Consider the following 11,648-nt stretch of genomic DNA (forward strand, 5'->3'; position numbering starts at 1 on the left):
CTGTAATGTCTGGCTGGATTCTCATAGCTGTCTCTTCATTCAGTCTGTTGCAATATACAGCCTTGTTTGAAGGATATAAAGAAAACCTAACTTCACACAGATATGTAGTTGGAACAGTGAGGAGTATTTAATAGCTTTGCAGATAATTGTGGATATTCTTGAATACCAAAACTTACTTTTCTTTTTTTTTTTTTTTTTGGAGACAGATTTTCACTCTTGTTGCCCAGACTGGAGTACCATGATGCCATCTTGGCTCATTGCAACCTCCACTTCCCAGGTTCAAGCGATTCTCCTGCCTCAGCCTCCCGAGTAGCTGGGATTACAGGCATGCACCACCATGCCCAGCTAATTTTGTATTTTTAGTAGAGACGGGGTTTCTCCCTATTGGTCAAGCTGGTCTCGAACTCCCGACCTCAGGTGATCCACCCTCCTCGGCCTCCCAAAGTGCTGGGATTACAGGCGTAAGCCACTGCACCCAGCACTTTTTTCTTTAAGAGATGGAATTTCACCATGCTGCCCAGGCTGATCTCAATCTCCTGGGCTCAAGTGATCTGCACGTCTGGGCCTCCCAAAATGCTGAGATTACAGACATGAGCCACCGTTCCCGGCTGAGGTTTCTTAAATGTTTTTTACACAGTGGAATCTGAAATTCTATCAAGGAACTTTCATTTTCTGTTATGTTAAAACCCATTGCACTATCTGGCACTTTGAATGGACCTTTTATTCTTGCATGAATTTATTACACTTCAGTCATCTGGAAAATGCTGTTCTGCTGAGTCATGCAGACCGTCCCAATGTACAGTGGAAAGTTCTCCTGTGCACTTGTGAGAATAAGAATGAAAAAGGCAACAATAATACGAATCTTCATAGTTCTGCTGAGTCATGCAGACCTTCCCAATGTACAGTGGAAAGCTCTCCTGTGCACTTGTGAGGAGGCTGAAAAAGGCAACAATAATAGGAATCTTCATATTATTATGAAAACAATCATGACTTCACAGACCACCCTGAAAGGACCTCAGGGTGCATCGAGGAGTCCCCAGAGTACAGTGAACTGGGTCAGCTCTGAAAGATTTTTTGCTCTGAAATGTTAGCTTCTCAATTATTCCTTCCTGAATATTCCCTTGGAATAAGAAAGGAAGTTTTGCTAATTCAAGGGCTACTGTAAATGCAACAAGGAGAGGAGAAAGCGTTTGTCCCTTAAGTCTAAAGGATTTTGTGTTTGTTTTGTGTGACAGAGATGGTTTCAGATGCCAGAACTGGGAGGAATGATATTGTCTCAGTTAATAACAGAAACTTTTGAACTCAAGTCCTTGCAGCCCTCAAAACATAAGAGGTCTAGAATTTGGTGTTCGATTGACTGGTGGATAAGGCAGCAAGTGGAGCAACTCAGCAATCTGAAGGATTTCCTTTTTCTGTGTACAATTGGGATTCCACCTTCCCCCACCAGCTTTCACAAAGGTTATCCAGTAGCATGACGAACACTTTATACAAAAGTGATACTAGAATATTCCCATGGACTTCAGATGACTCAATTTGGAGTTATATCATCTCTATTTTGTTGACATATAAGGAGGGGGAAACAATCATAAAATAATTCATGGTTGTTTCCTCTTTTTTCAAGATTCTTTCTCCCTTGAGGGAGACCCTGTTGCTCAGAGAACATTTGCTCCTCTAGGAACTAAGTACCATTCAGAGCAATGACACGAGGATAAAGGGATGCAGTTCTGTCCAAGCTCTATAGGTTCCTCTCGCAATATCTTGGAGACGTCTTTGCCTCCTCTAAATGCTTGCTCTTCCATCTGTATTAAAACTAAAAACTACCATAACTACCAATATATAAAAAGTCATGTTGGGGGATTCAGACAAATTTGTAGACTTGTGACTTTGGGAAAACATGCTGCAAAACCACATGGTTTCTGAATGTGATGTGTCATAAGTATAGCAGTAATAAGCCATGCCTGTGATCCTGTTTCCCTGCTCCAGAGATGCCCTCCTTCTCTCTTGCTTTCCCATTCTGTCTACCATCTACAGACCTGGAAAGTACATCTTCAATGGCACCTTCTCCATGAAATCATCCATGAAGGCTTTATTGACTCTGTCAAGCTCCCCTCTTGATTGGAACCCGAGTTTGCCTCCCTTCCATCTCACTTGCCAGCATCTGGGTGACTGGCATCCCTATTATTTGTGCAACTTGCATTATCCACTCTTCTTGTGAGGTTTTAAAAGAAAGAAATTGTGTCTTATTCCATTCCTCTTTGAGTCACTCTTAAATACCCAATACAATAGCATCGGCCGGGCGCGGTGGCTCAAGCCTGTAATCCCAGCACTTTGGGAGGCCGAGACGGGTGGATCACGAGGTCAGGAGATCGAGACCATCCTGGCTAACACGGTGAAACCCCGTCTCTACTAAAAAATACAAAAAACTAGCCGGGTGAGGTGGCGGGCGCCTGTAGTCCCAGCTATTCCGGAGGCTGAGGCAGGAGAATGGCGTGAACCCAGGAGGCGGAGCTTGCAGTGAGCTGAGATCCGGCCACTGTACTCCAGCCTGGGCGACAGAGCGAGACTCCGTCTCAAAAAAAAAAAAAAAATACAATAGCATCCCAATACAATTGGGAACACAATAAATAATAGCAAATGGCCATGCAGTGATTGCTATGCACCAGGTGTGGTAAAGGCTTTACAAAGACCTGCTCATTTGACACCACAGCAGCCCTATGATGAGGACACTAGGACTCAAAGTCATTAAGTAATTGTGCCCCAGGTCACAAATTGTCATAAAGCAGTAACATGGACCCAGGCAGCCAAGCCCGAAGTCTGCACTCCTGACCACTAGAACACTCTGGCTCCCATCTTAACGTGCAGGGAATTAAATCAGACAGGACTTTGGAGTCATCAAACCATCTTTAGTCATTTTTTCACCCGATCCACACAGCAAACCCTTGAGGTGGGCTGGGAAGATTCATCTCCAGGTTAAAAATGAAGAAATTGAGCCATCTCAGGGGTCTGTCTGATAGATAACTGATGAAGCCAAAACCAGAATTTATATCTTTGATTCTTTTTTCCTCTGTTCTTTCTCTTATATCACAAATTATCATAATAAGAATCTGGTCGTGCAAAATAGGCCAACAGTCCTAAATAGCCTTATAAAATCACTTATTTAGAAAATACAATTGTGCCCCTAATTAAACTACACAAAATTAAAAACACACAAAAGTAAAGACATACCAATTTAGCTAAATTTCTAAAGGAAGCAAACATTTTTTAAAGCACAAATAGAAATAGGTAAACATGTCTCCACCAAAGGTCATGAAATCTGATTTAATAGCAACATAAATATGAACAAAATCTTTGGGAATTTCTCCAGACAAGTAAATACATAGAGATAAGAAATAATTTATAAGATATAATATATCCTCTTATAAGAAATGCTGCCATAGAAATCAGGAACTCTCTATCTTTAAGTAGAGTATAAATACACTTGTAAAGAATGCAAAGTGACTAAATTTTGGTACGACTATTCCAAATCTTTGTAAAGCATCCTTTTCCTTTTTGACTGTGAAACATTATCTTCAGTGCCTCCAAATTACCTCTAAAATGAAAAATAAGCTATCTATTATTATAAATTTTATTTATTCTTTCCTTTTCTCTCAATGACTTGATATATTTAGTGAACACACAACTTTGACTGTAATAACTATCCTACTGTAATTGAAGGCAGGGTACAGAAATAAGTTGGGGGGATTCTGCTGGGAAGACGAAAAAGTTAAAGCGTACTTCAGAGTTGATAAATGATGTAAGCAGAGAAATATGGTCATGTACATGGAAAAACTAGAGAAAGGGCAGTGATTGCCAACTGTCTCTAAATCAAAGAAAAATGACTGCGACTAGCCCCAGAAGAATTGCAGGATATATTTCCAGAAGGGCTATTAAATACTGAAATGGATTCAAAGGGGAAGTGATAAAATCTGTCTCTATTAGTCTTAACCAGAAAAAAAAGAAGGAAAGCTAAGATGGAAGGAGAGAGGGAATGAAGCAGGAAAAAGGGAAAGAAGGGAGGAAGTGAGGAAGAAGTGGGATAAATCAACAAAACAATAAACATTAGTCCATCCAGAATAATTCTAAGCCTATTGCCAACTGAAGGCTAGAGCACATAGGAGGGAAGAAAGAGATGGGGAGAAGGGAAGAGGAAGGGAGGAGGCAGGGAGAGCATGAGGGAGGAAGGAGGCGACAAACCACAAAGCATTCATCAGTTCAGAATGATTGTACGTCAACACCACCTGAAGGTAGACCACATCTGCCATCATACGCAGCATGAACTTTAGAAGGTTCTTCCTGCCCTCTGACATTTAACCCGATGGACTTCAGATGTGGCATTCAGAAGCCACCTGCATACACACCTTGGACTGTAAGGGAAGCAGATCCATGCAGGCGACTGTTCTGGAGGCTGCATCTGATGTTCCCCGAATCACTGGGCTGCACATTGTGGATGATCATCTCCGAGGTGAAGTTCCCACCCTGGTCGTACCTCTGAGAGGTGAAGCGGTCATTGGTGATGATGGGCTCCATGGGCCTGATGCTCAGCACCACCATGTCATTGAGAGCCCACATGATGAGCTTCCAGCCCTGCGAGACAGTGCAGTTGAAGCGAGCCTGGGAGCCCTTCAAGACTGTTACATTTTGGGGGCCTTCTATGACTTCATTACCGGATCCAGAACCTGGAAGGCAGCCAATTTTTCAAGTTGGTAAATGAATGGATCTCCATAAATCAACTGTGTGCTGTAACCTTTCTGTATTTATCAGTGGTAACCCCCAGGGTTACCATCCAGTGGCTCAGACTCTGTGTCTTTTGGATCCTAACACCAGCTCTCCCCGGCAAATCAGGAGCTTCCGGTGGAAGCCACGGCCATGCCCTCCTTTCCACTCTACCCCCTAACTCTACAGCTGTATTGGGTTGAGTAGTATTCCTCCAAACACATGTCCACTGGATCCTCAGAATGGAACCTTTGAAAATAGGGTCTTTGCAGATGTAATTAGGTAAGGATCTCAAGATGAAATCGACCTAGGTTTAGAATGGGCCCTAAATCCAATCACAGGTGTCCCTGCAAGAGAAATGCAGAGTGAGATTTGAGACACAGAGGCCTGCAGAGAAGAACACCATGTGAGGATGGATGCAGAGACCGGAGTGATGCATCTACAAGCCAAGGAATGCCAAAGATTGGAGCAACATCAGAAGCTAAGGAAGAGGCACGGAAGACCCTCCCTCAGAGCCTCCATAAAAAACCAACTCTGCCAACTGGCAACATCCCAGGATTGGCATTCACAGCAGTGGGGCTGGGACCCAAACTCTGACCTTCCCGCTCTGAATTTCATCCTCTTTTCTCTTCTGATGTCATTCAGAGTTTATAGCAGGAAGACACCCTGGCACACCACAGACCGTGGCTTCTCCTCATTCGTGCCCACCCTATCAATGAGACGGCAACACGTCCTACTACCTTCTAGTGTTGTGGGATCCCTGTGGGTGAACCAGGTAGCCTGCCATCATATACAGTGGGTAGCACCCAAAACTGCAGCTCCTCCCTTTCCTTCTGTCTTGTAAATTGCAAGGTAGGCCAGGCGCAGAGGCTCACACCTGTAATCCCAGCACTTTGGGAGGCCGAGGTGGGCGGATCACCTGAGGTCAAGAGTTCAAGACCAGCCTGGCCAACATGGTGAAACCCTGTCTCTACTAAAAATACAAAAATTAGCCAGGTGTGGTTGTGGGTGCCTATAAGCCCAGCTACAGGAGGCTGAGGCAGGAAATCACTTGCACCCGGGAGGCAGAGGTTGTGGTGAGCCAAGATCGTGCCACTGCACTAGAGCCTGGGCAACAGAGCAAGACTCTGTCTGAAAAAATGGCACGGCAGGTTCTAAAAGAATCTCATTATAGCCCTAAAGGTTTCTGGGGAGGAATCACACCGTTGGACACACAGTAGCACATTAGCACTTCACCTGCGTACCCAGGCACATCATGGGGGCCAAACTGCCCCTGCAAGAACAATGGGTGAAAGGGAAGGAGTAAGCCGCCACCAGGAACAGTTCCCTCCAGAAGCAGGACCAGCAGGCGAGGATGCCATGGTGGAGGAGGGGCCCACTGGCTTGGGAGAGGCAGAACTGAAGAAGGTGAGAGTTCACTAAGGCTAAGCCAGCGTTTGGATAAACATGATTACTACTCTTTGTTTTGTCCCCGGACATCATTTAAAAAAAAACAGAGAGAGAGAAAGTATGACTTTAAAACACAACTCAGATTAGGTATTCTCCCTGACCTCACAGCAAGTCTCTCTGATCCAAGATCTCTTTGATCTTTGATTTTTGTTTTAAGTATGAGAAATGGAATTTAAAAACAATTCCCCCAGGGAAGCCGCAATGCCCTTTCCATGAACTCTGAATTGCTTGTTAAGAAGAAGAGAAAATAGCCAAGTCTGCGCCCCAAGGGTCCATGCTGTAATAACCACACTCCCCCTGCACTCCCACCCTGGGTCAATGGCAGTCGAGTGGACAGAGCCTAGCAGGGTGAGTGTGGGGATGATGGATGGGTGAGCCCCAGCCTTACCCAGTGAGAAGCCCGGGCCATGCAGCGCCAACAGAACCAGCATCCCTCTGAAACCACAGTTCCTTCCAATGCCTTGTGAGAAGTGCTGAGATTATTTCACTCCAAGGCCAATCTTTATGTACCCTGGAGGCCACACGTGTCACTACGGAATCATACAATCTGTGCAGCCCACATAACCCTATTCTGCAGCTGGGAGATGAAAAGGAGGAAGGAGGGAGCTGCACCAGATGGAAACTCCTTGACTTTGATTCGACTTTCAGGTGAAACAGGAGGTATCCAACTCTAAACACCAAATTCCCCTGACTGTGTTACGTGTGTTTAGCTAGGCATTTAGCTCTAACTGTTTAAGAGCCGCAATGATCAGCATTTTTCTACACTGCAAGATCAGGCAGTGAGATGAGGAAGGCTAGCCAAACATTTCTTCAGAATAAACACTAGAGGAAGGTTAATGTCCTTGCTAGAACAAACCCTAAGTAAACCACGCTACAGCTGTGCCTCAAGACTCAGGAGCCGTATTTCTGGTCACTTTAGGTCCTGGGAGCTCATCCCTCTCTCAGCTGTGTCTTATCGGCGGTAACCTTCCCCTATACAGAATAGGAGAAAACTGTAAAGAAGACCTTGAATCCAACAATCACCTGCCTCACTTAAAACCTCGCTTTCCTCTTTCCTCTCCCTTTTGCTTTATAGAGCAGACAGTCAGATGGGGGCAGAGCACTGGGAAAGATCAATGTCTCCTCCTGCCTGGGAACCTCCCTGTGGCCACTAGCTAAGGTTGTCACTAAGGACCGAAGGCTGATCTTTTTCTTCTCTTGCCCAAATTCTTATCTAAGGGGCTGGGGAGTCCACCTTACAAACCATAAAGTCTCATCAGAGGGGTTTCATTGAACCCTATATAATGCGGCCTGCTTTCCAACCTGATTCTGGCACAGCGTCACATGACAGGTAAAGAAGTGGTCCATAACAACTGCTTATGATTATGTACTGAGGGAATACACATGTTGGTTGAGTTCTATATAACCCATTATACAGTAGGCAAGGTGGCAACGAGAGGGCTGGGAAGAGCATTACGCGTGCACACACAGGTTGATAATGGATATTCAGAGTGATATCTACAAATGAAAATGACTCTACCCATAAGACTTTCCAACATGAAGCATTTGAACGCTTTGGTATCCATTACAAATTTGCATTCATTACAAATTTGGGGATGGACATTCAGAAGCTCTAGAATTAGCCCACATATACTCTCCTCTCCTGAAATAGCCACCTCCAGGCCTCAACCCAGATCCTCCATGCCCTCAAAACAGCACATATTCCTCAGCATTTTTTTTTTTTTTTTGAGACGGAGTCTCGCTCTGTTGCCCAGACTGGAGTGCAGTGGCACAATCTCGGCTCACTGCAAGCTCCGCCTCCCGGGTTCAAGTGATTCTCCTGCCTCAGTCTCCCAAGTAGCTGGGACTACAGGTGCGTGCCACTACACCCAGCTAATTTTTTGGATTTTTAGTAGAGACGGGGTTTCACCGTGTTAGTCAGGATGGTCTCGATCTCCTGACCTTGTGATCTGCCCACCTTGGCCTCCCAGAGTGCTGGGATTACAGGCATGAGCTACTGCAACCAGCCTGCCTCAGCTTTTTCAGGAAAAAGTGTCTCAGAAACACTAGACCCAGCGTTCATCCATTGCCCACCAAACCTTTGGAAGAGTTTTTTGTACCCATGGCTGAAATAGGCCCATACAATGCCATATGCCTAAGATGTATATTGAGGGTGGTTTGTTAACCCTACAGTCAGTCCCTAAGCTCTATACAAGCAGGGACCTTGTCTTCCTCTCCATTCTACAAACAAATGTTTAACAACCACCTCTGGAACACTTTGCTTTGCTTGCTGCAGGCCTTTAGAATATCTTCATCCCCAAACACATTTTGGCACCACATTCTGGTGCTCTTAGATTTAATGTATAAACAGACCCAAAGCCAAAATGTCACAAAACAGTTCTTAGGCAGGCAACACGCTCTGCTACTGCCCATTCTATTTTATCCATTTTATTCTTTCAAACACTGTCATGGCCAGAATTGTAAAACACAATGTCTAGCCACCTAAAATAGAGTAGATATGTTTGTAAAGTACAAAACATGCAAAATGTGTCTACACAGTTAGAAGTCAGAATGATGGGCCGGGCACGGTGGCTCAAGCCTGTAATCCCAGCACTTTGGGAGGCTGAGACGGGCGGATCACGAGGTCAGGAGATTGAGACCATCCTGGCGAACACAGTGAAACCCCGTCTCTACTAAAAAAATACAAAAAACTAGCCGGGCGAGGTGGCGGGCGCCTGTAGTCCCAGCTACTAGGGAGGCTGAGGCAGGAGAATGGCGTAAACCCGGGAGGCAGAGCTTGCAGTGAGCCGAGATCCAGCCACAGCACTCCAGCCTGGGCAACAGAGCGAGACTCTGTCTCAACAACAACAACAACAAAAAAAGAAGTCAGAATGATGATCACTGGGAGTGGGGTGGAGTGCCTGGAAGGGAGCTGTCCATTGAAGGTTCTTGGCCTCAACGTCGATCATACAAATATGCTCGCTTTGTGAAAAGTCACCCAGCTATACCTTTATGAAATGTGCCCCTTTCTGTACGTCTGTTATTCTTCAAATAAATGCCTTCGAGTCACTGCCATCAGGAATGCAAGAGGAGTTTACTATCTAGTTGGGAACACAAAACTAACACCCCCCTGAAGCAATGGAAACTAAACAAACCTAATGAAAACCAAAGCTGGCTGTGAAAACCCCAGTTCCTCCCAGCACCCCAGACTATACGCTATGCCTCTCGCATAGAAAGTAGTCTGACCAGGAGACCCAGGCCTTGCACGCAGGAGTTCACTCCAGCTGACACCGTTGGAGAGCGCTGGAGTGTGTCACACACAACAGAACCCTTCCCCTATCAGTAAATGGAAACTGGGATTCTCGCCCTGAAAATGGCAAGGGTTAGGAGGCTTCAGGGAGGAGGTGATTTCTGAGTCAGGTTTTCCTTGAAGGCCAGAGAGAAATTGAAGAGGTGAGAAACCAGGGAGGGGAAGGGACATTTCAGCAGGTGCAACCACTTGTGGGAAGGAACCGAAGGCAGACTCCCAGGACAGTGATGGCCCCGATGAGGATGGGGGGAGATGCCATGCACCTGAAGGACCGTTCTGGGAGTCGAGTCGATGCAGGAGGAAATGGGTCACACAGAAGAGGTCGCCATGGGAAGGTCTGCAGTGGGAAGTGGCTGAGAAAGACTCTTCTGGCAGTTGTGTGTTCCAGAGGCCTCCTGTGGCCCTCGTCTTCCCCCAACACTCCAAGCGGACATTGGTGAACAGCCCACAAAGCTCAGGCGACCCCTACCTGCCAGCCCAGCCAGGACGACCAGCACGGTCAGGACAGCTTTCCCGTAGCTCTGCACCTCCATATGTTCTCCCTGGCCCTGGGAAAATAAAGCGAGCAGGTAACCGCCCATCACTGACGAGCATCTACTGTTCAGAAGTCTTCTGTGCCACCCCTCCCCCACCCCCCAGCTGGTGTGTGCCCGTGGACACGTTAGATCGGCACATCACAGTGTAGACAGTGGCAGCCTCTCTTGGGAAGTGTTAGAAAGCACAGGCCGGGTGCAGCAGCTCACACCTGTAATTCCAGCACTTGCTGAGGCAGGTGGATCATCTGAGGTCAGGAGTTCGAGACCAGCCTGGCCAATATGGTGAAACCCCATCTCTACTAAAAATACAAAAATTAGCCAGGTGTGGTGGTGTGTACCTGTAATCCCAGGTACTCAGGAGGCTGAGGCAGGAGAATCACTTGAACCCGGGAGGTGGAGGTTGCAGTGAGCAGAGATCACGTCATTGCACTCCAACCTAAGTGACAGAGCGAGACTCTTAAAAAAAAAATGCACATTTCTGGGCCCACCTCAGACCTCCTGAATCAGAAACCCCTGGGGTGGGCCCAGAATTTTGGATTTAAAGAAGCCCTCCAGGTGATTCTGGTGCCTGGTCAAATTTGAGAATAACTGGATGAAATGGTCTTACCCCACCCGCAAGCCCACCTGCATCATGAAGGGATGCAGATGGTGTAGACTCACCTCTGAATGACTGACCAAAATGCAGAGCATGGGCTTATTACATTTGTTTCAGTCACTAATCCCTGAGAAAAAAACTCCTGCCTTCATGAGTTCACAGTCTCAAAAGGGAAGACAGGCAACCAAATGAATACATAGATGACATGGCCTATTAGAAGGTGGCAATAGGTGTGGGGAAAAACAGGACAAGGAGGGGGACCAGCTACCACTTCAAACAGGGTGGTCAGAGAAAGGCCCCCGCGAAGCTGCACCACACACAGCGAATGAGGTTAGACAACAGCCACCGCACTGGACACCTACAGGAAGAACTTTCCCAGCAGAGGAAACAGCAGGTGCTAAGGCCCTCAGGGGGACTGTGCCTGCTGTGCTTGACCAACTGCAGAGAAGGCTCTGCGGCAGAGCGAGGGGTGGGTGGACGGAGTGAGGTCAGAGTTCAGGGAGGTCAGGATAGACGGGGTAAGGCCTGGCCAGACCATTGACAGCACATGAGGATTCTTCCATGTATACCTTTTATTCCTTCCTTCCAACCCCCTTTGTTCGTTGATGTCCTCTTGGTCACCCTCCACCCTTGCATTTTTTTCTGTTTGCTTTTTTCTCTTCCCTAGGAGACGCTTATCCAAGACACTCACCAGTACTGTTGTGTCCTCCTGGAAGATTCAGGGTTAGATCACCTATGTCACGAACCACCTGCAAAACAACACTCCTCAGCCTCAGGAAAGGGTCTCTTTATTGCAAACATTCCTCCGCAGCACCAATGAGTGGAGTCCAGTGACCCGAACGGTTCTCATTTCAGCTTTGGCATCTACACACATTCCACAGCCCTGCGAGGCTAGTCCACCCATCCCTCCAGAATATAAGGTGCCAGGTCCCATCAGGGACTTTGAGGAGAGACTTTCTAATGTGCTGACAACACACATCCATGGCTCCAGTCTCCTTTCGTTTCGATAGGCCCTGGAAGGCAGATC

At 46.6% G+C, this 11,648-nt stretch overlaps 1 protein-coding gene across 1 annotated transcript in view; it reads right to left on the bottom strand.

Moving 5' to 3' along the window:
* IGSF5 (immunoglobulin superfamily member 5) overlaps nt 1-11,371 on the bottom strand; it is a 36,630-nt gene extending 25,259 nt beyond the window's left edge. Inside the window, exons 1-3 of the mRNA XM_065541123.2 lie at nt 11,313-11,371; nt 9,960-10,038; nt 4,398-4,715 (exon numbers count right to left, since the gene is read on the bottom strand). Coding sequence (XP_065397195.1) covers nt 4,398-4,715; nt 9,960-10,023 — 382 coding nt within the window. The 5' untranslated portion in view covers nt 10,024-10,038; nt 11,313-11,371. The remainder of the gene's footprint in view (nt 1-4,397; nt 4,716-9,959; nt 10,039-11,312) is intronic.
* Nucleotides 11,372-11,648: the final 277 nt, after the last annotated feature.

The sequence above is a fragment of the Macaca fascicularis genome, chromosome 3 (genome assembly GCF_037993035.2).
Source record: "Macaca fascicularis isolate 582-1 chromosome 3, T2T-MFA8v1.1".
NCBI classification, from domain to species: Eukaryota; Metazoa; Chordata; class Mammalia; order Primates; family Cercopithecidae; genus Macaca; species Macaca fascicularis.